This window comes from Lycium ferocissimum, chromosome 12 (assembly GCF_029784015.1).
Source record: "Lycium ferocissimum isolate CSIRO_LF1 chromosome 12, AGI_CSIRO_Lferr_CH_V1, whole genome shotgun sequence".
Lineage (NCBI taxonomy): Eukaryota > Viridiplantae > Streptophyta > Magnoliopsida > Solanales > Solanaceae > Lycium > Lycium ferocissimum.
In genome coordinates, this window is record NC_081353.1 from 63,025,504 (window position 1) to 63,053,285 (window position 27,782).

The 27,782-nt window shown below is 39.9% G+C and overlaps 1 protein-coding gene across 1 annotated transcript; it reads right to left on the reverse strand.

The window, feature by feature from the left end:
- Window positions 1-52: 52 nt before the first annotated feature.
- Window positions 53-26,274, reverse strand: LOC132038909 (protein Dr1 homolog). Its single transcript, XM_059429399.1, has 6 exons — window positions 26,084-26,274; window positions 20,459-20,520; window positions 19,074-19,163; window positions 17,335-17,429; window positions 920-988; window positions 53-556 (listed from the first exon to the last, which is right to left on the reverse strand). The coding sequence occupies exons 2-6, from the start codon at window positions 20,511-20,513 to the stop codon at window positions 254-256; spliced, it is 612 nt and encodes a 203-aa protein (XP_059285382.1). The 5' UTR covers window positions 20,514-20,520; window positions 26,084-26,274; the 3' UTR covers window positions 53-253.
- Between the last annotated feature and the right edge of the window lie 1,508 nt (window positions 26,275-27,782).

Below are 27,782 nucleotides of genomic sequence, written 5' to 3' on the forward strand. Positions count from 1 at the left end.
GCAGTGAATTAGTTGAAGAGCCATTACAGTGATACAGAGCAGACTCTCGCCATAGTGACAAACACTGAATGCACTTGGAAGAAAGTAGATAATTCTGCTCATTAATTACACAACATATGGAGACAAGTACTACTTGAAGGAGAGTCCACATAACTAGCACACGGGGTAGGAGCTTTTTGTACATAACAGAAAAGCGAAACTACTTACGAGTCAAATGTGCTTGCCTACAGAAAAAAGGAAGTCCTAAAGTTAGCTATTCTAGTTTTGGTCCACTAGCCGAGGGTCTATCGGAAACAGCCTCTCTACCTTCACAAGGTAGGGGTAAGGCTGCATACATACCACCATCCCCAGACCCCACTTGTGGGATTACACTGGGTATGTTGTTGTTGTTGTTGTAGTAGTTTTGGTCCACTTCTGAATCAGGCTGTTTTGAGGGAACTGTAACACCGCCATTCATTCTTGCACGAGCCTCAGCAAACATCCTCTGCTGCTCAGCTAGTGCTTCTTCTTCAGTCATTTCAGCACCATTGCTGCACTTCCCTGCTCTCACCGTGTCCTGCGGGTGAAAATACACCAGAAGGAAATGCATTAATCAGACTCTGCTTTTCTGAAAAGTTACTTCACTCGGATAAGCTACATGTTTGGGTTCATGGAGTGAGGGTGAGAATCAGAAACTGATTTGGAAAATAAAAAAGAATCAAAAAGATAACACTAAGATAACGGCTCAATGGAAATAAAAAAGAAACAGTGGCTCAATAAATACGGCTCAATGGAAATAAAAAAGAAACAGTGGCTCAATAAATGCATAAGTCTCGCTCTTTTTCGTCGATGAATAAGTCTAGCTATTCAACCGGAAATCATTGAAGCATCCTACATAACAGGTCAAACTAAAGCAAGAAGACACAAAATGAGTAGTTACCACGGTCTCTAGTCTGTGTTGTTCGTATGCAGCATAAACTTCTTCAATATATTCCCCAAAGCCAAGAACCTGAGAAATCATCAATTAATATAAGTTGTGAATGTCAATTGCAAATAATTATCAGAATGTTATGATTAGCAAATCAATTCATTCTCTCTCAATCTTAGGATACCATAAAAGCTTTTACATGCTTATGTATTAAAAGATGATGAGCCTCAAGTTATAAAAACTTATTACAGGAGGCCAAAATAAACAATTGAAAAACTTAGTAACTGTCTCATGTACTGGGGTGAAAGGGCAGGGCAGTTTCAGGGAGATATTCAGAAAAGTATTTTCAAAAAAAAAAGGGAAACCTTTTGGGAGAGTCTAGCCTCTCGAATGTCTACAAGTGTCAAATCCGTGTAATCTCATTGTTATGTACTGTATAACTGAATGTCATTCATGATATGACCCTACTAGGCACACTTCACTTGAAGGCTCACATTGAAGACCAAGGCATGGGACTCCAATCCATTCAAGCTAGGAGGATGACCAAAGGAGCATTGGAGACCCATGGAGAGGCATACAAGCCCCATAAGAAGGCCTATGAAGTGTGGAAAGTAGCTTGGAGAGGAATGGAAGAAGAAGCTACAAGAAAGAAGGCCAACACTCAAAAGTGGCTAGAGGCGCAAAGGGGTAGAAATGCAAATGTGGCTAGACGTGCAAAAGAAGGAGCATAGATGCAAAATGGTCACAATTGCAAGCTTTGAAGATTGGATGATGGCTATATGTGCAAGAAGGAGCCTTTTCGAATTCCAAGCCAACATCCAACTAGCCAAACAAGGCCCTTGCCTCATTAAGGGCAATAATGTATAGCTAGGAGTCTTCTTTTTCCTGGTAGTATAAATAGGAGGTTTGACCTCATTTACAATTAGATTATGTTGAATGATGAAACTCTTATGAGAGATTGTAGTTGATACAACAACAACAACATACCCAGTGAAATCCCACAGTGTGGGGTCTGGGGAGGGTAAAATGTACGCAGACCTTACCTCCATCTCGGAAGATAGAGAGGTTATTTCCGGAGAGATTGTAGTCGATAGCTTTAGATTAATATAGATTGCTTGGTTGGATAACCAAGTGTTGCTTCCTAGTTGTGAAGTGAATTGGTTTTTTCATCGAATTCAATGTTGCTCATTTGTGGATTCATTTGAATCGTTTGTTGATTCGAATTGCTTAGGTTCTAGGGTTTGTAAATCCAATTGGAAGGGCTAGGGTTTAATATACCCTTTCTTGTCCATAGATTTCTTGCTCTTGGGTCAAGTATCTATCCATCTACCCTTCTCCCATTTCTAACCTTCATCCATCCTTATTTTTGTTTTTGATTTTTTTTTCTTGTTCTTCAACATTTCTAGAGTTTCCTAGGTTAAATCTTATCATTTGGTATCAGAGCTAGTTTAGAAGAGTGTTCTTACATTCTTCAATCCTTGGTTCAAAGAAAATTCAAAAAAATATATATATAGAAAATCCCAAAAAAATCCATATTCTAAAAACCCAAAAATTTTGTTCTTGTTTCTCAAATTTGAAGTTATATTTGAGTTTGTTGATATCCGAAACCCCTAAACCCAAGATTTGAGTTCACTTGGTTAAGTTTGGAGTGAATCAATATTGGTGAGCTTTGAAGCTTTGAAAAAATCAAAAGTGGGTTTGGTGATTGAGTTGAAATTGAAGCTAAGTAATTAGTGGGCTTTGTTCTCCATATCAAAGGGAGCTTGGATCTGAAAATTGGAGCAAAAACGAGTTGAAATTAAGGTACTTGGAAATTTGAATGTTCTTCATGTTCTCGAAGACATTCATATCTTCATCTTGAGAAGAAGACCAAAAGGAAGGTTGAATCAAAAAAAATTCCAAGTACAAAAGAAAAGTTGTTTGTTGGGCCAAAAAGGGCAATTCCTAGGTTGTGTGGGGCCCAAAACATCACTAGATCCAAGAAATTCGGCCCAAAGTTCGAGAAATTCGTCACAGGGATTCCCGCATCCGACCTGCATCGCGCAAGGATCGCGCGAATACAGGACTCGCGATCTGTCCGCATCGCGCAAGGATCGCCTGAGATCCAGAAATTTGTTTGGTCCGCTTTTCATCCGCGAAGCGGAAGAAAAGCCTGATTTCCTGAGAGCCTAAGATCCAGAAATCTGTCTGGTCCGCTTTTCATCCGCGAAGCGGAAGAAAAGCCTGATTCCCTGAAGAAAAATTGAACCATGCCATTGTCGTAAGGAGAGCCATGGGGGCCTTGGCTAGGGAAAAAGTCGATCAAAGGGAAAATCTCTTTCATGCTAGGTGTAAAATTTTGGACAAGGTTTGTTCCTTGATTATTGATAGTGGGAGTTGCACTAACGCGGTTAGCCAATTTTTGGTTGAAAGTATGAAATTCCCAAGAAAACACCCTACCCTCAAGCTTAGCTGGTTCGACGAAAGTGAGAAATATGGGTGACCGAGCAAGCGATTATCGAACTGAGCATTGGAAGATATGAGGATGAAATCTTATGTGATGTGGTGCCAATGCAAGCATGCCATATTTTGCTTGAACGACCTTGGCAATGTGATGTGGATGCTCAACATAGTGGGCGGACCAACAAGTATTCTTTTGTGGTCAAAGGTAAAAAGTATGTCCTTGCTCCATCGACTCCACGAAGTGTGTAAAGACTATGAGTCATGAAAGAACTACGTGAAAAGATGAAAAAGGAGGAAATGGTTGTGAGTGAAAAGGAGACATTAGTTGCTCAAATAGGACAAGGTTCGACCCAAGAGAAGAGTAAGAAGTGTATGGTCGCTAGAGGAATGTTAGGAGGAGAGGAAAGGTGTGGTTAAGAGAAGGACTTGGTGCCAAGTCAAGCTAACCCCTCTAACCTTTCTATTTTCTAGTTGTTTTGTTCCTTTTGTAGGTACTTATATGGGTGATCACACCAAAGAGCAAGTGGACCCGAGTTTCCAAGTCCCTTTGGAGGGTGAAATAGTGCAACCCTCTTCCAAAGAGGAAGGTGACAAGGAACTTGACCAAATTAACAAAGGTGATATGCTTCAACAGAGAGGTAACAAAGCTAACCCTTCTACTTAAGCAAATATGGATCACTTTGTGCTTGATGAACAATTGAGTAGAGGTAAAGTTTCGCCTTGTGTGGGAATTAGTGACCCTTTGTTAATTGATAATGGCTTGGTAAAAGGTGCTTACACACTAGTTGATCCTTTTGATGACTATATTGGCTCTTCTTACAAGAGTAAATTGTGTCCATCTAGTGGTAGCACTAGTGTTAATATTGATCCTTTTGAGAGTGAACTTGCTTGTTTTGGATGTGATCTTGTGATTGAACCTACTCTCTTCAAGGATGATATTTTGCTTGATAGTGACATAGTGGATGATTGTGAAATGCATGGCTTTGTGTTTTGTGATGTTGAAAATGAAGCCCTTCTTTGGAATCACACGGTTACACAAAGTACCACTATGGTATGATGATCCATTTCTTAGTGAGAAAATCCTCTTGAGGGAATATGACTTGATTGCTAAAATGGATTATCTTGAAAGGGAGGGTAAAACTTGGCTACAAATTGCTAACAATATCTTGTGTGATATCTTTCCTTATGACCTCTTTGCTTGTAAAACCCTTTGTATGATCTTGCTTAAGCTTATGATAGGTTTGCAAGTGGAATGTGTAGACCGTGACTTGAGGCATATCTTTGTTTATGACCCCGGTGTAGTGTCCTTTTGTTGTGTCTTGGTAGTGACATCAGTGTTGAAAGAGACTAGTGTAGAGAGTTGGGCTCTAGGTTGGAATAACCTTACTTTACATCTTACACTTAGTCAAAATGAAGGTAGAACTTGCTTGGGGAGTGAGGAATTAATGTGCTTTATCTCTTTGGGGACCAATGTGGTATCCTTTGTTCCCTATTCTAATAGCATTAGTTCCTTCATATTACCCTTAATTCTTGAATCTTAGGAAAATCACCTTGTTGAAATCCCATGTATGCACTTACTATGCATGATTACTATTGATGTGTGGTTGTACCACAAATTTGTTCATCTTTGGCATGATTATGTGGATATTATTGTGTGTGCTAACCCTCAATCCTTGAGGAGTATGTTGTCTTCCATCTTCCTTTGGCTTTTTGCAGTGTTCGATTCGAGGGCGAATCCTTTTCAAGAAGGGGAGGATGATATGACCCTACTAGGCACACTTCACTTGCAGGCTCATATTGAAGACCAAGGCATGAGACTCTAATCCATTCAAGCTAGGAGGATGACCAAATTAGCATTGGAGACCCATGGAGAGGCATACAAGCCCCATAAGAAAGCCTATGAAGTATGGAAAGTAGCTTGGAGAGGAATGGAAGAAGAAACTACAAGAAAGAAGGCCAACACTAAAAGTGGCTAAAGGTGCAAAGGGGTAGAAATGCAAATGTGGCTAGACGTGCAAAAGAAGAAGCATAGATGCAAAATGGTCACAATTGCAAGCTTTGAAGATTGGATGATGGCTATATGTGCAAGAAGGAGCCTTTTCGAATTCCAAGCCAACATCCAACTAGCCAAACAAGGCCCTTGCCTCATTAAGGGCAATAAAGTAATAGCTAAGGGTCTTCTTATTTCCTAGTAGTATAAATAGGAGGTTTGACCTCATTTACAATTAGATTATGTCGAATGATGAAACTCTTATGAGAGATTGTAGTTTATAGCTTTAGATTAATATAGATTGTTTGGTTGGATAACCAAGTGTTGCTTCCTAGTTATGAAGTGAATTGTTTTTTCATCGAATTCAATGTTGTTCATTTGTGGATTCATTTGAGTCGTTTGTTGATTCGAATTGCTTAGGTTCTAGGGTTTGTAAATCCGATTGGAAGGGTTAGGGTTTAATATACCCTTTCTTGTCTATAGATTTCTTGCTCTTGGGTCAAGTATCTATCCATCTACCCTTCTCCCATTTCTAATCTTCATCCATCCTTATTTTTGTTTTTGATTTTTTTTTTTCTTGTTCTTCAACTTTTCTAGAGTTTCCTAGGTTGAATCTTATCAACTCATGTCTTAGGTTGTAATTTAAGGTGTTAGCAGCATTTGACTGGTTGTTTTCAGATTTCTTGTTGTAATATCAGTGTATCTAGTGTAAAACATTAGTAACTGTTCCTTTATTTACTGTTTTTCGCAGAAAAGTTTATCAAATTTGGTATCAGGGCGGTAACGTTCAGGCATGGTGAGTAAAATGGAGGGACGAGTTGAACAAGTGGAGACTAATTTGACAGGGGTAAGAGAAGATGTCCGAAAACTAGAAGGACGGTTTCAAGAAATGAGAGTCTCTCGCCAGAATTGAAGCACCAGGGAACACTGTGCTAGCACACGCATCACCTTCTCAAACCAGATCCGTCGGAAACCAAGAAGAGGGAAGCAACGTCAACTTGGCTGGAGAAAAAGATGGGAAAAAGTTTCGGAAACTACAATTACCAGTTTTCGAAGGAGAGGATCCTTTGGGATGGATTTTCAGAGTGGACAGATCCTTTGCCGTGAATGAAATTTCCGAAGCGGAAAGGTTACAGGCAGCAAGTGTTTGTTTGGAGGGCAAAGCCTTAAATTGGTATTATTGGATAGAGTCTCGGCAACCGATAATAACCTGGGAAGAGTTCAAAACCGAGTTGCTGAATCGGTTTCATCATTCTCAAAAGAACAACCAATATGCTATCTTAATGGGGCTGAAGCAGGTTACCACGGTTTCCGCGTTTCGTGAAGAATTTGAAAAGGTGTCAGCATCTATGAAGGATGCGTCTGACGGAATGTTATCTGGAGTGTTCTTGAATGGGCTGAAGGAGGAAATTCGGGCAGAAGTGATGCTTTTACAGGCTCACACATTGAGGGAGATAATGGATATGGCTCAAAAGGTGGAGGACCGAAATTCTGTTTTGCAGCAAGTCCAAGGTTTTAAATCTGAACCAATTAGAGGAAGTTCAAGCAATAAATCAGTTGGGTTAGACCCGATTATCCTCGAGTCACAAACATACTTGAAACACGTGACTCAAGAGCTGGAGCAGCAGGTCGTACCACTGATTCTCCATTGCATACTGCCGCAAAGTCTACTGGCTTCAACGAGACTTTAGTAGCAAAATCCGAGGGACAATTTAGAAGGTTGTCTGATTCAGAACTAGCTCGAAAAAGAGAGCTAGGGTTATTTTTCAGATGTGATGACAGTCTCAATCATTGATGTATTAGATTCAATATAGGAGTAGGACATCAGTAAGTAGGAGTAAGTAGGAATACCTCTGTAAATATGGTTCAGTACAACCCATGTACTGTTTTGCTCATGATGAAATATAGATACAGTTACCAATTTCCAAAAAAAAAAAAAAAAATGGCCCGAAACGTCACTGTAAATATAGGCAGCTTAACCTATTGATTATTTCAGAGGCACCCAACACAGATGAAGATGATACAGAAGAATTCTTTGAGCCTACATGAGACGTAGTTGAAGGGGAAACCAAGGCTACTATGATGGTGTTGAATATGAATTCAGTTGTGGGCCCTACAGGGGGTAGAACAACGAAACTCGTGGGAAAGGTTCATGGGCACAACGTGATAGTTTTGGTGGATAGTGGAGCTACCCATAATTTTATATCTTCCACCCTTGCTCATCATCTGCAATTACCTATTCAGAAGACCAACAGATTTGAAGTAATGATTGGTAATGGTCACCAGGTTGGCGGGAGTGAAATATTCAAAGGGGTAAGGTTGGACGCGCAAGGGGTCCAAATTAACCAACAGTATTTTCTACTTGAATTGAGTGGAACTGATGTGGTACTGGGGATGGAATGGTTAGCCACATTAGGTGAGATGAGGGTAAAATGGAAACTTCTTACCATGAAATTCAAAGATGCGAAGATCGGTGTGGCTTCGAGGGGATCCAGCTATGGTTCGAACAGTGGTGCCACTCAAAGCCATGACCAATTTGTTAAAGAAGGGGAACCAGGGATTCTTGGTCAAGTTGAATCAGGCAGCAAAAACTGAAGATGAAGCAGCTTTATCATCAATGGAGATTCAAAAATTATTATCTGATTACCCAGAAGTAGGTGAGCAAGCCTCAGGCCTACCACCACGTTCTTGGGATCATGCTATTACTTTTCAATCTGGAGCACAACAACCGAACATTCGTCCGTATCAATATCCTCATTCTCAAAAAGCTGAATCGAGCGTCTGGTCAAAGAGATGCTGGCTACTGGAATAATTAGGGCTAATACTAGTCCAGTATTACTAGTTAAGGAGGATGGAAGTTGGCGTTTTTGCGTAGATTATCGGGCTCTTAATGATATCACAATCCCCGACAAATTTCCAATACCATGCATTGATGAGCTACTTGATGAGTTAGGGGGGGCCACCATATTTACCAAGTAGGATCTCAAGTCAGGTTATCATCAAATTCGCATTCAAGCTGGAGATGAACAAAAAACAGCTTTCCGCACCCACAAGGGGCATTATGAGTTTATGGTCATGCCATTTGGCTTGACCAATGCACCCTCGACTTTTCAATCACTGATGAATGATATTTTCAGGGATCATTTGCGAAAATTTATTTTACTATTCTTTGATGATATTTTGATTTACAGTAGACTATGCTTCACATCTTGAGCATTTGAAGGTTGCCTTGGATATTCTCAAACAGAATCAGCTAGTAATCAACAAGAAAAAGTGTGTTTGGTCAGCTTAAACTTGAATATCTGGGCCATATTATCTCCTCTGAAGGAGTGCAAGCCGACGTCTCCAAGATTGAGAGCATGATATCTTGGCCAGTTCCTAGAGATATCAAGTCTTTGCGGGGATTTTTGGGACTCACTGGATATTGCAGAAAATTTGTCAAAGATTATGGAAAGATTGCTACCCCTTTAACTGATTTACTGAAAAAGGATGCTTTTTCATGGGGAGAACAAGCTCAACAAGCATTTGAGGCATTGAAGTTGGCTATGACTCAAGTGCCCGTTTTAGCAATGCCGGACTTTTCTTAGCCCATTGTAATTGAAGCTGCTGCTTCGGGATTTGGTGTTGGTGCAGTTTTAATGCAAAATGGTGAACCTACTGCCTATTTCAGTCGAATGCTTTCTTCTAGAGCAAGGCAATGCTCGGTATATGAACGGGAGCTAATGGCTATTGTGTTAGCCTTCAAGAGATGGAATCACTACTTGATGGGTCATCGTTTTCTCTCCTCAGATATGAACCAGATTTTATATCCTAGCATCCAGAACCTTCTCCAAATCTCTCTCTTCGTTCCATTCTGATCCAGTAACTTTTCCGGCCACCCAGAACTCTTTCCTCTCTTCTCTCCCTCTCTATAAGCTTTTCCGACCTCACTCCCCACACCTGCGAGTTCTGGTACCCACAATTCTATCCATTTCATCATCTCTCCCAGCTACCACACTCTATGGTAGCTCTCTTCCTCTTTTCTTCTTGAGTTTTAATCCTTCTATTCTCTGCTTGGTTGAGTTTGAGTTTGTCTGGCATGGGAGAAAACAGAATATATTTCAACGCGGGCTTCAAGTCTTTTGACATTACTAGATGGTCAGTTGGCAGAGACACCTGGTTCGAATGGGTTGAAAGAAGCCGTAATATAATGAGAAGATCCACCATGAGTATGTTGATTATGAAGTGGTTCTGTAACATCCTCAAAGAAGCCTCCAAGGATGGGAAGAATACAATCAGGAGGTGGAAAACTAAGGAAAAACTAACAGAACTTTTCTGTACTAGAAAATACAATGATCATGGCAGATATAGTATTCTCTCACTTCATGGAATGGAAAGATCTGTTATTATAATCCCTGAGCTGGACTTAAATGCAGGGTGGAGAGAGATAGCACTTAAGATAGAAAGGTTCATTAAATGCTCCAAACAAGTGATGATTAAAGAGCCTCCTAGAGCATTTAAGGAGGACTATCCTTTCGTCAAAGCAGTCCAAGAAAGTAAATGGCAATCCAATACCCTTCGAGAATCAACAGTCACATCGAACAGAGGAGATATTCGAATCACAGAGCCGCAGGGGGTAAAGGATAATGGCCTGTTCAAAAGGTGTATTGTTGGAGCTGTTGGAGAAGAGGAGACAGAGACTCCCACTCTATCAGACATCAGGAAGTGGTCCTCTATCACATGGAAGGCAGTGATTGGGATCAATATCTACGAGATGACCGGGAATATGTTGTTGTTCGAGTTCCCAAACAGAAACATGGCGGAACAGATCATTCAGAAGGAGTGGCAGTAGAACCACAAAACCTCAATATTCAGGAGGTCTTTCCAGTGACGATGACAGAGGTGAGGGACTTGACACATGCAGGATTCAATAATTATGGGGAAAGAGTATCAGCCGAAGAAGGCATGCAAAATAACATGTCTACATCTTAGACTGTAGTGAATTCTGCAGAAGGGGCACAAAATCCTGAGGAGCAGCACATCACGGTGATTGATCAAGATGTAGTAGGAACTAAGAATGGGTGGTGGAAGATGCAGAACCAATCCAAGATGATCAGAGTTTAATTCTTCAAAAAGAGAAGGCTACATCAACATGGGTGCGACAAAACATGACTAAAATGGGAAAATTTTTTGGGGCCGACTTCCAGAGGCATGAGGAGGAATCACAGGAATTATTGATGCAAATAGATAGCTGCAGACAAGCAAGGCTCATGGAGACAGAGGCATCCATCAAGAGGCCTAGATACAAAGGGATACAAGAATTAAAGGGGCTCATCTCTTTTGATGTTAATTTCAAAAGTGATGGGAAAAGAGTCAGGGGAAAAGATGGAAACTTTTTACTATGAATCTCAAATTGGTATCATGGAATGTAAGGGGATTAAACAACAGGGATAAAAGAAGAATTGTGCAGAGTCTTTTGTATAATTGGAATGCTGATATCATATGTCTTCAGGAGTCTAAACTGGAGGGGGATGTAAAAGAGATTGTCAAAGAATTATGGGGAGGGAGATGGGTGAAATTTGCACTAGAGGGGGAATTTTGATGTTGTGGGATAGTAGAGCTTGGAGAGGGGATATTCTGGAAATTGGATCATATACTCTAACCTGCAAGTTTGTGGCACTTCTTCAAGATTTTGAGTGCCACATAACTGGAGTATATGCTCCAAATTGCAGATTTGAGAGGGAGCATGTGTGGGAGGAAGTAGGAGCTGTTAGGGGTATGTTTGAGGGTCCATGGGCTGTCTGTGGTGACTTTAATGTCACAAGATTTCCATCGGAGAAGAGGAATTGCAGAAGAAGAACCCCTGCAATGGAGGAATTTTCAGATATTATAGAAGACATGGAACTTTTGGATCTTCAACTAGGAGGAGGATGTTTTACTTGGCTAAAGGGAGATAATAGTAGAATTGCTTCTAGAATTGACAGGATTCTAATCTCTCAAGAGTGGGATGACAGGTTCAGGAATATCAAGCAATCTGTATTGCAGAGACTGGAGTCTGATCATTTCCCTATATATATCACTTCAATGTGGAATCTGGGAGCATAACAAGTCATATTTTAAATTTGAAAATTGGTGGCTGAATACAGAAGGATTTGTGGAAAGAATCAGACATTGGTGGAATTCTTTTATTTTCACAGGCAAACCCGATTATATTTTAGCTTGCAAAGTTAAAGCATTAAAAGTCAAGCTAAAAGAATGGAGCAAAACTTGTCAAGGAAATCTGGGAATGCAAAAGGCTCAACTTTTGAGTCAATTGGCTACCTTTGATGCAATACAAGAGAATAGAATTTTATCAGAAGAGGAATCAGTTTTGAAAGCTTCTCTTTTGATGGAATATGATGAACACATTAAAAATGAGGAAATCTCATGGAGACAACGATCTAGTGCTTTATGGCTCAAAGAGGGGGACAAAAATACCAGTTTCTTCCACAAGGTGGCCAATGCACACAAGAGAAGTAACAATATTGACCAGCTTGTGATCCAAGATGAAGTTGTGGAAGATCCAGTAAGAATCAAGGAGGAAATTGTTGATTTCTACCGGAAACTGTACTCTGAAACTTATGAATGGAGGCCATCATTGACTTTGAACAATTGTCCTGTCATCACTGAAGAGGAAAATGCCGTTTTACAAGGTGAATTTAGTGAACAAGAGGTGTTGTCATGTCTAAAGATGTGTGCCATGGACAAAGCCCCTGGCCCAGATGGCTTCACAATGGGCTTTCTCATCAAATGTTGGGATGTTTTGAAGCATGATATCATGGAAACTTTCAAAAACTTTCACACTCATGGAGTTTTTGAGAAAAGCTATAATGCAACCTATATAAGCTTGATCCCAAAAAAGAATGGAGCTAAGGAGTTGAGAGACTAGAGACCCATTAGCCTTATAGGCAGTGTCTACAAGTAGATCTCAAAGGTGTTAACAGAGAGGCTGAAAAGAGTAATAAGCAAGCTGGTGGATGTCCAACAGATGGCTTTTATTAAAGAGAGACAAATAATGGATGCTATTTTAATTGCTAATGAAGCTGTGGATTCCAAAATCAAACAAGGAAAGCCAGGAATTCTTTGCAAATTAGACATTGAAAAAGCATATGATCATGTCAATTGGGGTTTTCTATTGAAGATTCTGTCATGTATGGGCTTTGGAGAAAAACGGATAAAATGGATAAGATTTTGCATCTCAACTGTCAAGTTTTCCATCCTAATCAATGGCTCATCTGAAGGTTTTTTCTCATCTCAAAGAGGATTGAGGCAGGGTGACCCTTTGTCTCCTTTCTTGTTCATTCTAGTCATGGAGGGCCTGAACAATATGATTAAGGTGGCAAGAAACAATGAATTGATCAGAGGTTTTGAGGTGGCCACAAATTCAAATTCAATTGCCAACATGGAAGTCACACATCTCCAATATGCAGATGATACCTTAATTTTCTGTGATGCTGATGAAGATCATCTGAAGATATTGAGATTAATCCTGGTGCTATTTGAAGGAGTTTCTGGCTTACACATTAATTGGAGAAAGAGTCACATGTATCCAATCAATGTAGTGTCTAATATGGAGGAGTTGACTGGGATTTTAGGTGGAGAAGTTGGATCATTGCCGACCACTTATTTGGAATGCCCTTAGGTGCTAAATCAAAATCTATGAGTATTTGGAATTCTGTGATTGAAAAGTGTGAAAAGAAGTTGATTAGATGGAAATCACAATATATTTCTCTAGGAGGCAGAGTCACTCTCATCAACTCCGTGTTGGATGCACTGCCAACTTACATGATGTCCTTATTTCCCATTCCAGTGGAGATCATCCAAAGGCTTGACAAGATTAGGAGGGATTTTCTGTGGCAAGGTAATCAAGACAAAAAGGTATTCCATCTAGTCAAATGGTGTGATGTTATGTTGGGGAAGAAACAAAGTGGATTAGGCATCAGGAATCTCAAATTGCAGAGTAAAGCTCTTAAACCAAAGTGGTTGTGGAGGTATGCTCAAGATAATCAATCTTACTGGGGAAGCATCATCAAGACAAAGTATGGTGAAGAAAGCAAATGGATGACCAAAGAGGTGAACACTCCTTATGGAGTTAGTTTGTGGAGATCCATAAGAGTATTATGGCCTTTCCTGAGGAATCATGCAACAGTACAGGTAAACAGTGGAGATAAAACATCATTTTGGGAGGATAAATGGTTGGGCAATAGAAGTTTAAAGGACCTCTTTGCTGACATTTATGGGCTAGCTGTACATCAACAAAAAACTGTAGCTGAAACATGGACTCCTCAAGGATGGAACACTCAGTTTAGGAGGAATTTTAATGACTGGGAAATTGATCCACTGACTGAATTCTTTAGAAAGCTGGAAGAATTCAAAGGCATTCATGATGGAGTAGATAAACTATGGTGGAAAGAAGACAGTAAAGGCATATTTAAAGTGAACTCAGCATACACATTTTTGAACCAAGGTAATCAACAGGTGCAACATGGCCTTGGAAGCATATATGGAAAGTGAAAATACCATACAAAGTAGCTTGTTTCACTTGGTTGTTGGCAAGGGAAGCTGTTTTGACCCAAGAAAACCTTAAAAAGAGGAAGTTCTCTCTTTGTTCCAGATGCTATCTATGTGGAGAAGAGGCTGAAACAGTCAGCCATCAGTTTTTACAATGAAAGATAACAGATCAGCTTTGGAGGATTTTTGTTAACCTTAGGGGCTTGGCTTGGGTAATGCCTAACAAGATTACTCAAGTACTATATACCTGGGAGGAAGCAGGATTAGGAGCTGCAGACAGAGATAGATGGAGGGTTGTTCCAGCCTGTATATGGTGGACAATTTGGAAAGAGAGGAATTCAAGGTGTTTTGAGGACATCAGTAATGAAGCACAAAAGATCAAACTGAACTGCATTAGACTTTTTTGTTTTGGGCGTAAGCAGATATATCCAGAAGATACTGAGTCCATTGTAGATATTCTAGGATCTTGTTAGAATGTTGGATCAGTTGTTTTCTTTTGCCTGATGTAAATATGGTTTTCAGCACAACCTATGTGCTGGTTTACTCTATACATACAACTGTTACTTTCTCGAAAAAAAAAAAATTGATGGGTCATCATTTAAACTGACCAAAAAGCCCTTAAATTCTTGCTGGAACAGCGAGTTATGGATCAGAATCAGCAGAAATGGGTTTCCAAACTCATGGGTTATAAATTTGAGATCAAGTACAAATTGGGTGCTGAAAATAAAGTGGCTGATACGTTGTCCAGACACGGGGAACCTGCAAAGTTATCTGCCTTTTCGGTTTGGAAGGATGAAGATAAGGGAAAATGGGACCAAGAAGTAGAACGAGACAGCAAAATGACATCTATATTGCAAAAGTTAATCTCAGGACAGCAAACAGATGAGAAATACAGCTTGAAGAATGGATATCTACTATTCAAGGGACGTTTGATTTTTCCAAAAGGATCATCTAGAATACTAGGGCTCCGAAAGGAGTTCCATTCTTCTCCAATAGGAGGTTATTCGGGGTATCTTTGCACATATAAGAGGCTATCCGAGAATATCTACTGGGAAGGTATGAAGAGGGATGTGCAAGGCTTTGTTGCCAAGTGTGAAATTTGTCAAAAGAACAAGTCTCAAACTTTGAGTCCGGCCGGATTACTTCAACCTTTACCTATACCTCATCATGTGTGGGAGGATGTAAGCATGGATTTCATTATCGGCCTTCCTAAATCCCATAGGTTTGATAGTACATTGGTTGTGGTGGAGCATCTTACTAAGTACGCACATTTTTCTCCACTTTCACACCCTTTTAATGCTAAAGCTATGGCTACTGTTTTCATTAAGGAAGTGGTTAAATTGCATGGATTTCCTAAATCTATCGTGTCTGATCGTGACCCTGTGTTCATAAGCCAATTTTGGAGGGAATTGTTCAAAATAGCAGGTACTATCTTACGTTATAGCTCTTCCTACCATCCGGAGACCGATGGGCAAACAAAAGTGGTGAATAGGAGTTTCAAGACATATCTTCGTCGTATGGCAGGAGAAAATCCTAAACAATGGTCCCACTGGTTGTCTTGGGCTGAGTATTGGTTTAATACATCTTTTAATAGATCTGCAGGTATGACATCCTTTAAAGCATTATACGGGACGGATCCACCATCAATTTTTCACATGGATGACACTACTTCAGCAGTGGAAGAAGTAAATGAGCAGGTGCGCACTAGAAATTTGATCTTAACTGAATTCAAAGATCATCTAGTACAAGCACAACAAAGAATGAAGTGTCAAGCTGATCAACATCGTAGAGAAGTGAATTTTGAGGTCGGCGAAATGGTGTATCTCAAACTTCGGCCCTAGAAACTACGTTCTTTGGCTAAGAAGATTAATGAAAAACTCAGTCCCCACTTTTATGGTCCTTTCAAGATTCTAGATAAGATTGGTCCCGTAGCTTATCGATTGGAGTTACCTGTTGGTGCATGCATTCACTCAGCGTCTCATGTTTCACAACTGAGACAATGCTTACTACCAACTACTCCTATTCAAGACTTACCTCCATTTCTTGCAACAGATTTGGAGCTTCAAGTTGAACCTGAAGCAGTTAGGGAGACCAGGAAGCTAATCAATGGTAAATGGGAAGTGTTAATCAAGTGGAAGAACTTGCCAGAATTTGAGAACACTTGGGAGGACTATGCAATCATCGATCTACAATTTCCAGACTTTCACCTTGAGGACAAGGTGACTCGTATAGGGGTGGGTAATGATGAGCCTCAAGTTATAAAAACTTATTCCAAGAGGCCAAATTAAATAATTGAAAAACTTAGTAACTGTCTCATGACAGTTACTCATGTACTGGGATGGTTTTTTCTGTAGAAAAAAGGGCAGGGCAGTTTCAGGGAGATATTCAAAGAAGTATTTTCAGAAAAAAAAAAAAAAAAGGAAAATCTTTAGGAGAGTCTAGCCTCTCGTATGTCTAGAAGTGTCAAATCCGCGTAATCTCATTGTTATGTACTGTATAACTGAATAGCATTCATGTCTTAGGTTGTAATTTAAGGTGTTAGCAGTGTTTGACCGGTTCTTTTCACATTTCTTGTTGTAATATCAGTGTATCTAGTGTAAAACATCAGTATTTGTTCCTGTATTTACTGTTTTTTGCAGAAAAGTCTATCAAATTACAGTTACTCATGTACTGGGCTGGTTTTTTCTGTAGAAAAAAGGGCAGGGCAGTTTCAGGGAGATATTCAGAAAAGTATTTTCAGGAAAAAAAAAAAAAAAAAAAAGGAAACCCTTTGGAGAGTCTAGCCTCTCGAATGTCTAGAAGTGTCAAATCCACGTAATCTCATTGTTATGTACTGTATAACTGAATGTCATTCATGTCTTAGGTTGTAATTTAAGACATTAGCAGCGTTTGACTGGTTGTTTTCAGATTTCTTGTTGTAATATTAGTGTATCTAGTGTAAAACATCAGTATTTGTTCCTTTATTTACTGTTTTTCACAGAAACTATCAAAGATAACCTAAAAGGATATAAATTGATTAAAAGTTCTTGTTTGTCAATGAAAATAACTGTGAAAATACTATAAAACTTAAAACTGTTTCAGTTGGTCTCCATGGTGAATATCTATTCCTTTTCTAAGGTGGTGAATATTTATTCCGTGAGAACTAGATAAAACAAAACAATATTTCCACATAAATGTGGACATCAGTCTAAATCATGAAGCCCATTTGCATTTGATGATCATATATGTGGCCCAATGTCACCTCAGAGGAAAACCAGATTTTAAAGGTGTGGGCAAATTTACATTTTGTGTCCTCCCCACTCTATTGTCACCTCAAAGGTAAAAACTAGGTTTGGAATTCCTTATATTCCTCAAACTAAACTCATACATAGCACACTATAAAAGTGATAGGCTGCAGAAAATTGTAAAACATCACCAACATGAAGAAGATGGCACGAAAGAAGAATTGCAAGATCAAGTGTAGTACCTCCAAAGCCTTCAGTACATGTTCTGGTGCAATTGTCCGTCTCTCTTCTCTATTACAAACTTCATTTGATTCTGATGAGATTAGATTAATGAACTCTGCAGAAGTACAGAACATACCAAAAATTATTGCAAATTAAAAAGAGCACCACAGTACAAAGATTGAATCAATTGTTTTGTCATCTAATCATGGTTTGTGAATAGATAACACTCAATTATATATAGAGGGAAGAACAGAAGAAGGGACTTTAATCCTGTTCAAGCAGCAGAGACATGTTACAAGTCAAAACATCTATGAAAATGACAGCCAAGAGACAGCAAGTTTTTACATAATGTTTCCATCCATCCCAAAATAGACCTTGAATAAACAAGGAGAACAGCGAAAACTGACAGGTTAGTATAACTGAGTACGTTCAATTTTATTGAACTAACTTTCCCTCTCGCCTTTGGCGAGAGGCGAGCGCCTTCTCGCCTTGGCGAGAGGCGAGGCAAGGCGTGGCTGCTGCGCCTTTCATGGCCATGGCGAGCAGACCTTCAAAAGGCGCGCCAATGGCGAGAAAGGCGAGGATGGCGCCATGGCGAGGCGAGCAGCTAGGGTTTTAAAAAAAAACAAATAAAAAAAGTGGAGGACTAAATAAAAATAGCAGCTAGGGTTTTTTGTTTGCCTCCTCCTCTTTCTCCTTCAAGGTTTCAGGTATGTCTCTTTCTCCTTCTTCTTTTTCTTCAGTTCTTCTTCTTTTCTTCTTTCTTCCTCCTGTATTTTCGACTTCTGCTTCTTCATCTGTTCTTCTTCTTTCTTCTTCTTTTTTTCCGGCGACAACTGCCCTATTTCCGGCCACCTCTGGTTTTTTTTTTTTTTTGACTGATTCTATTCTCTTCTTCGTTTTCTGGTTTTTCTCCTCTGTTTTTTTACCCTCAGTTTTTTTCACCTCTGTTAATTGCTGTTTTTTTTCTCCTCTGTTTCTTCCTCTGTTTTTTTTTTCTCTGTTTGGACCAGTGAGGCATTGGTTGTTTTGCTCCTATTTTTTCTGTTCAATAATTGTTTAAATTTTGTTACACAGTTATAAACTGTAGGTTCAAATTCAATGGAATCGTCGGACGCTAGCAAAAAAGACATAGGTTGGAATTATGGAATTTTGAATTGAAATATTTGCTAATATGTTATTGCTAGTGAGATTTTGATTATTTACATATGCAATTAAATATTTTAATTTTTTGGTATTTATTGGCGCCGCACTTCAAAAAGGCGAGCGCCTCGCCGCGCGCCGCGCCTTAAGGCGAGGCAGGCCCTTGTCGCCGCGCGCCGTCCAAAACACTGCTCTGACCATCACGAGTTCTCTTAGAATAAGCTCCAAATGTGTCAAATCAGCTTCTTTTAATATATAAACCTACATAATATCTTATACAAGTTTTGTGCTCATTAGTCACTACCATGCACTTGTACCATACTATTCTTTCATTTCTTCTTTTTTTTTTTTTTTTGGTTGATAAGGTAAAAGCTTGTACCATACTCTTCTTACACCATAAAATATCTGACTAGACGACAACTTTAGACTCACTTTCCCTTTCAATTCATAATCCTTCACCAGAAATATTGATTCTTAGTCATGATACTTATTCCCTTAAAACTATACAGAAAACCAGTTGCTATTATACGAGAACACCACTAACAACAGCAAAGCCAGATAACAAAACTTAAAATTGAACCCATAAACTATATCATCCGTTTCAAAATCAACTCACCTACACAACATTCAATCAAAAGATCTTGAGTATCTCGAGCAACACGGACATCTGGGGGCAACATTTCTTTAATAATTTTTGTCATAGTTGCTGAAAAGAAATAACACCAGTATCAGCCAGCCAAAGAATATATCATTATATAAAGCATCAAACAAACTCATTCATCCAACTTTATAACGAACTTCTGCCAAAAACTAATAAGCTTTTAGAGTATAAGGTGAACCCAGAAGCAATAATAATTCCAATAATACCATTGTTCGCAATTGAGATCATCAATCTCATCTGCCTACCGAAATTTGAAGAGAACATACTATATTGTAGGATACACAAGAGAGAGAGAATGACAAGTAATACTCTATTATCTCTCTCTGAGGAAACAAAACTTCAGAAATTTTGCTTATCATATATAAGCAAAAATAGAGAAAGTTAAAACATATAAGAAATAATTTAGAAAGTGTTAACTGCTCAACCAATTTCTCGACTCTGCCTTCAACCATGACACGGAAACCCCAACCGCTGGAGAAACGTTATACAATGTTCTTGCAACCATTCAGCTGAGAAGGTTGTCTTCGACAATCTTTAGGGAAACATGGCTAAACCCTCTACTCTAGCTTGAACACTCGTCCACATCAGGAGTAGGACTGCTCACTGTATGTTCCAATATCTCAAGAGAGCTAATGTTATCCTCGAGGAAATATAGGAAGGTCCAGCTATTATACAATACCTCTATTTTTTGGTCAAATGAAATTCAATAAATTTTGTGCAAACAAATCTGAGCAAAAGCATTGACATCCACATGTGCTGTTTCAAGTTTTTTAAATTTACTTGCCCCCAGCGGTTCACAGGGAGGCCGTACATCTTAATTACTTCAGTCAATGCAAGTCAATACCCTCTTCATAATGAAGTAAATGCATCTCTCAGATTTCACAGGGTATGATGTTGTTGTTGTTGTTTTTGCATCTCTCAGATTGCACAAAAAAATAAAAAAAATATAAACCTCTCTGCCTCATAAAATTCGCAAAGGCGCGCAAGTCATCCTAATACCTTCCACTCAAACACTTAATCATCAACCTCAGCTTACACCATATTCGTCCACTCAAAAGCTCTTCAATTACAAACTATGCTAAATCCCAAACTAGTTTGGGCGAATCCTCAATATACATTTCCCTCCATTTGACGCCGTTTCATTTTAATAGTCAATGATTGTCCTTTCTTCAGATCAGGTATACAAAATATGAAACAGAAACAACAGGAATATTCATCAGCAAAATCCTTGAAAGCAGAACCACGATTAAACAATGTAATCAGAGGGCGTGTAAATCAATTCTGAAACACAATTATGCAAAAGCAAAATAGATCACGGAACAGGAAGGAGGAAAAATAACCTTTGGGAAGTGAAGCGTCCTCCTTCGTTTTACCGACAATATCCATAGGTTCCATACTAACCCTACAAAACAAAACACAAAACCTCGAATTCAATATACAACAACAATAACAACATACCCAGTGAATCCCACAACGTGGGGTCCGGGGAGGGTAGAGATGTACGTAGACCTTACCCTACCTTAGGGAGGGAGGTCGTTTCCTAAGACCCTCGCAAGAAAAGCATAGGAAAGGCCAGACACGGCAAACAATTCAAAGCAATTATGAAAATGAAAACAATGAAAGTAAATAAGCCATGATAAACCAACAAATACTCGCAGAAATCAAGGGACAAGAAACTATAAAGCAATACAACTACTCGTAAGAAAGGATAAACGCGATTACCTACTAGCCTTCTACCCTAATGTGAGTCCTCCATACCCTCTTATCTAAGGTCATGTCCTGGTAAAGGAATGCGCCATGTCCCGTCTAATCACCTCTCCCCAATACTTTTTCGCCTACCTCTACCTCTTCTGAAACCGTCACTAGCCAGCCTCTGGCACCTCCGCACTGGGGCATTTGCATCTCTCCGCATCACATGCCCAAACCATCTCAGCCTCATTTTCCGCATCTTGTCTTCCACCGAGGCTACTCCAACTTTGTCTCGGATGACTTCATTCCTAATCCTATCGCTCCTAGTGTGCCCACACATCCATCACAGCATTCTCATTTCCGCCACTTTCATCTTCTGAACATGAGATTTCTTGACTGGCCAACACTCCGCCCCATACAGCATAGTTGGTCTAACCACCACTTTGTAGAACTTGCCTTTAAGTTTTGGTGGCACCTTCTTGTCACACAACACTCCGAGGCAAGCCTCCAGTTCATCCACCCTGCACCAATACTGTGACGTCATCATCAATCTCCCCATTTCCTTGTATAATAGACCCAAGATACTTGAAACTATCTTTCTTCTCGTATGACACCGGGTGCCAAGCTTCACTTCCTCGTCACCTACGCACTATATCACTGAACTTGCACTCTTAAGTACTCTGTCTTGGTCCTACTCAACTTGAACCCTTTAGACTCCAGAGTTTGTCTCCAAACTTGCAGCTTAGCGTTAACTCCGCTGCGAGACTCATCAATCAGGACTATGTCATCCACAAGTAACATACACCATGGCACCTCACCTTGAATTTGTTGCGTCAACATCCACAAGTAACATACACCATGGCACCTCACCTTGAATTTGCCGCGTCAATCCATCCATCACCAAGGAAAATAAACGGGCAAGAGTCGATCCCTAGCGCAACCCCATCACCACCGGTGCTTTTTCGAGTCTCCTCCCATATTCCTTACCCCGGTCTTGCCCCATCATACATGTCCTCGATCGCCCTAATGTACGCCACAGGTACACCTCTAACCTCCAAGCATCTCCATAGAACCTCTCTCGGCACTTTGTCGTATGCCTTTTCTAGGTCGATGAATACTATGTGCAAGTCCTTCTTCCTCTCCCTACACTGCTCCACCAGTCTCCGTACAGGATAAATAGGTTCTATAGTTGAGCGCCCCCGCATGAATCCGAACTGGTTCTCTAAGATAGACACGCCTCTCCTCACCCTCATCTCCACCACCCTTTCCCACACTTTCATAGTGTGGCTTAGCAGCTTGATCTCTCTGTAGTTGTTGCAACTTTGAATGTCATCCTTGCTCTTGTACAATGGAATCATTGTACTGCATCGCCATTCTTCGAGCAACTTAGCCGACTTAAAGATGACATTAAATAACCGAGTCAACCACTCCAAACCTGGCCTCGCTCAGCCTTCAAAACTCCCCAGAATCTCACCGGCCCCGCCGCTCCGCCCGACTCATCCTACGAACAAAGACCCTTAACTTCCTCAACCTTTATACTCCTACAATATCCAAAATCACGACACCTCTGAGTACTCTAAATCTCCCAACACAATGTCTCCGTCCCCTTCGTCGTTCAAGAGCTTTGTGGAAGTATGACCGCCATCTCCGTCTAACGAGAGCCGTCCTCCACCGCACCTTTGTCATCCTCGTCCTTAATGCACTTCACCTGATCCAAGTCACGCACCCTCCTCTCCCTCGCCTTGGCTAGTCGATACAACTTCTTATCCCCGTCTTTGTCCTCTAATTCTTCATACAGGCGTTCAAAAGCTGATGTCTTTGCCGCCGTAACCGCTAACTTTGCCTCCTTCCTCGCTATCTTATACAATTCCCTATTCATCCGCTTCTCCTCATCATCCTTGCTGTCTACCAACTTCGCATACGCCACCTTCTTTGCTTCCACCTTCTCTTAAACTTCTCCATTCCACCACCAAGCCCCCGCCGACCATGGCTACCCTTCGAGACCCCCGACCTCTCTAGTCGCTTTTCCCACGAACCGGTCGTCCTATCCCACATGTCGGTCGCCTCCCCACTACTCTCCCAAGCTCCCATAGCCCTCAACTTCTCCCCCATCTCCAGGGCACCCGTCATGGTCAAACTCCCCCGTTTGATGCTAGGCCTATCATCCACGACCCTCTTTCTCTTCCTCATCTTGATTTCCAAATCTATCACCAAGAGCTTATGCTGGGTCGTTAGGTTCTCACTCGGAATCACCTTGCAGTCTTTACAAAGACCTTTATCATCCTTCCTAAGGAGTAAAAAGTCTATCTGCGTGTTAGCCACCGAACTATGAAAGGTTACCAAGTTGCTCCTCCTTCTTCGAAACTCGAATTGGCTACCACCACCCAAAGGCTTTTGCGAAATCCAACAAAGGCAACTCCTCCTCCGTTCCCCGTCCCCGAAACCACAACCTCCACGCACATCATCATATCCCCGAAATCGACCCAACGTGCCCATTGAAATCTCCTTCGATGAATAGCTTCTCAAAAGGGCGGTATACCTCCCATCATCTCGTCCAAATCCTCCCAAAAATGTCTTTTCTCCTCCTCGCCTGCTCCCGCATGCGCGTAAAGACTAATAATGTGCAAAATAAACCCTCCAACGACCAGCTTAATCGTTATCATCCTATCACTGACCCTCTTAACCCCTACCACCTGGTCTATTAAGTCATTATCTACTAAAATGCCAACCCCATTCCTATCCCTCGACCTACCTCAGAACCATAACTTATACTCGTCCACATCTTTAGCCCTGGATCCTACCCATTTAGTCTCCTGGGCACAAGCTATATTAATCCTCCTCTTCTTAAGAATCTTAACTAGTTCGATGGACTTCCCCGTTAGAGTCCCAATAATCCAAGACCCTACTCGCAGACTAGAGACTCCTTTAACCCACCTACCCCCTCCAACCCTCACCCCCGTCCGAGAACATGACCCTAGTCTACCATCGTCCCAGTAAAGCAAATATAAACTACTCAAATAGGCAGGAATCAATACTAAAACCCAAGTTAGCAATAATCTAGATGAAAGTGTAACTACTACGACAAGAACGATATAAGTAATGCAAGAATGTAAATTAGCTGCAAGGATAAAAGACAGAGAATTAAAAAATAAAATTAAAAAAAAAAAAGGCAACCGGAGGTACCAACTCCAGTTAGACAGAACCTGCTCACGCGACTTCACTGTTCACGCCAGAATCACTGTTCACGCTGGAAAACTCGAATCTGTCGGACCAGGATTCGCGGGCCCCAAGAGGCGAAAAAAAGGAGCTGGGAACACCGCAGAGAAAAAGGGCGGGAGAAGAGAAAGAAGACAGAGAAGAAGAGGGCAGGGGTGGGTATGGGGCTACCACAAACCCTGAGAGAGACAACTTACCTGCAGAGCCTCCGGGAGGTCTTGTCGGCCGAGTCGGGGGGTGGGAGCGGGGTGAACGGGGTCGGGGGACGGGAAAAAGACCGTCTGGGTTATCTTCTTGGGAGAGAGAGAAATAAAGACAAGACGCGCGACGAATCCAAGTCATAAATAAAATGGCTGACACTGAGCACTAAATGTTTCCCGGCTAGCATGCCATGGGGAGAGGAGTTTCTGTAATATGCAATATTGCCCTTGCATTTCTGCAAAGAGACTATTTCCACACCTTGAGCTACTGACCATCCAAGTCATAAATAAAAGGCCTGACACAGCTGCACTAAATCCTCCACGACCAAGGCACAGTATGAGACACTGAGCATATATAGTATGTACCCAAAAGGGATCTAGGGTTTCTAAACATGGGTGCACCACTAAATAAAAGAGAAAAAAGAAAGGGATCTAGGGTTTCTAAACATGGGTGCACCACTAAATAAAAGAGAAAAAAGAAAGTAATAAGTGTGAATTGATCCCTATTCCTCTAGGTATATAACTCAACATTCAACCTGGTGCACCATTCAGCTTTTTAGAGCATGGAATATTAGATCAACTCTCGAAAATATGTACATAAAATAATTAGTTTAGTGCAGAGACCATGAGTACACGTGCACCATAAATCAGGCTATAAATCCGCTCGTGTATGCACCATCCCTCTGTACTTCTACAAGGAGACTATTCTCACACCTCGAACCCCTGACCATCCAAGTCATATATAAAACGGCTGACACTTTGCACTAAATCCCCAGCCCTGCCGAACTAATCCGGGGTAGAGGAGAGTGGCTATGGTTGTATATAGTAGGAAACTTTTCCCTTGCATTTATGCAAAGAGAATATTTTCAGACCTCAGAACCCACAAACATCAAAGTGAAAAAAAGTAAAACAGTTGACCCCGTCCACTAAATTCTCCTCGACTAGTCCGGAATGGGGGAAAGTTGGAATACCTAGCCTAGAAGACAACATTCTCCTTCCATTCCAGCGAAGATTCTATTTTAACACCTTTAACTCATGACCATCTAAGTCATAAATAAAATGGATACTGACGCCACGGAATAAATACTCCCCAACTAGTTTGGATATATAAGTGCACAACATTCCACTTATCATTTCTGAAAAAGAGACAATATTTTCTTTTCATGCTTGTTTTCCTTAGAGCCCTGGGGTTCAAGCCGTGGAAGCAGCCACTGATGCTTACATGTGGGTAAGTAGGCTGACTACATTACACCCCTCAGAGTGCGGCCCTTGCTCGGACCCGGCTAACACGGGATGCTTTGTGCATCCCCCTTTGTTTTACTTATTTTGCTATGCTAATTGCTAAGAGTCGTGGGTCTATCGGAAACAACCTCTCTACCTTCACAAGGTAGGGGTAAGACTGCATTCAAACCACCCTCCCTAGATCCCACTTGTGGGCTTTCACTGGGTATTTATTGTTGTTGTAAACTATTTTCACACCTCCAACACCTAAACTACGGGTCCGTTTTGCCATGACAATTATTCACTCTTTTTCAAAAAACAATTTCACTTAATTTGAAAATCAGTGTTTCACCGTGAAAATCCCGAACGAATTTGGAAAACACCTAAAACCCTGTTTTCACCTTCGGTACATTCCGAATATATTTATTGCAAAAACTATAACCAAACACAAGTCCAACTTGATAAATTCTTAATAAAGTGAAAAAACATTTGGTTTCAATGGCCAAACGCCTACTACAAGTAATACCAAACTAAGAAACTCTACCACCAAGGATCATCCTCAATACACAAGTCAAAAATACTACTAACAGATAAACACATAAACAATAACATATAAATCGTAAAAGAAAAGCTGTTCACCTTAAGAATTAGAAAATCACAACTGGAAGATCTGATAAAATACACTCGCAGATGAGCCGATTGGAGAATTATCGAATCGAGATGGATGCAGGTGATCGGAATCGGAAACGGTGGTTCATCATGGTGGATATTTAGAGAGGGGGTTATGAGTTTCCCAGATGACAATGGGCTAATTTTTAACGGCGAATGAGGGAGGTGTGGTTCAGAATTATGGTGGGCCCCACAAGGTGTTGAATGATGATTCGGCCGTGGTTTACAGGTAGGATTTGGGTGCGTGAGAGGATATGTTTGGAAAGCCACCTGGCAATTGGAATTGGTGTAATTACTACCCTAGTAATTACACAGCTTAGTAATTACACAGTATTATAATTACAACGATTTGTTTGTTTGTCATAATATAATTATAGTGTAATTACAAGCGTGTTGTTTGGTTGCACAAGTGTAATTACACGAAGTTTAATTTAAAACTAAAATTTAATTATAAAAAATTTAAAAAATATGTGCCTTTATAAATGATATTAGATTAGTTATTTAATAATACATTGTTTCTTGAAAATATGTTAATTAATAATCATATATTTGTAATTAATATTGTAAAAAATAATTGATATATAATTTCAAATTAATAATATTTTAATTTTAATTGATTATAAAAATTAAAAGCATACTTTTTTTGTGAGAACATCATGGGATTAGATGTTCGACAAAAAAAGAATATTTATAAATATAATGCCATAACACTATTCAAATATTTGACAATAATTCTATCAACTGTAAGTGATAAATAAACAACATGCAATGTGAAATAACAAGTCAATACTACTAAAGCAAATATTTTTAAAATCGAAACTATAACCTAAATTCAAAATCCGAAAGAATATTTTTAACATAATACTCTTATGTCAAATTCTAACGTTACATAAGTAAATTTCAATGTAACATAAGTAAATACTCCTATAATTCAAAGGAAAGGGAAAATATAAGTCAATAACCTCATTCACAACGAAATTCTACTTAATAACGTCATTTTTTATATGTCAAGTTTGCTAATGACTCATTCTTTCTAATATTAAGAGATGTAGTTTCAAAAATTAGAATATTAACATGGTTATGCTAAATGAATAAAATTAAAAATTAAAAAAAAATACGAGCAATTACATGGAACTACAAGAAGTAAAGGTTGGGAATGAGAAGAAAGAAAATCAAATATAAATTCTATAAAAAGAAAAATATATTTTAAAAAATACAAATGATTAAAAAGTAAAAATAAAAAAGAAATTAAATAATAGAAATAAAAAATAAATTAGAAAAGAAAAGAAATTAAAATAAAATAAAATAAAAAATAAATTAAAATAAAATAAAATTGACAAGAATAAACTAAAAATTAATCCTGTAATTACAGGGTGTAATTACACCCACCTCGCCCCCCCCCCCCCCCCCCCCCCCGAGAATTGGAGAGTGTAATTACACCCTCTCAATTACACCCAATTCCCACCTAACTGTGTAATTACCTGGTCAAACAAACAGGTCAAACTGTGTAATTACACCAAATTCCAATTACCTGGGTGGCTTTCCAAACAGGCCCCAAGTGATCTTCCAATTGAGGTCTAACACATACGTCCCAATATGGTAAATTTTGGGGAAAAGAACACTAATATCCACTACCTATAAAATAATGGGAAAAGGGTCAAAAATATTC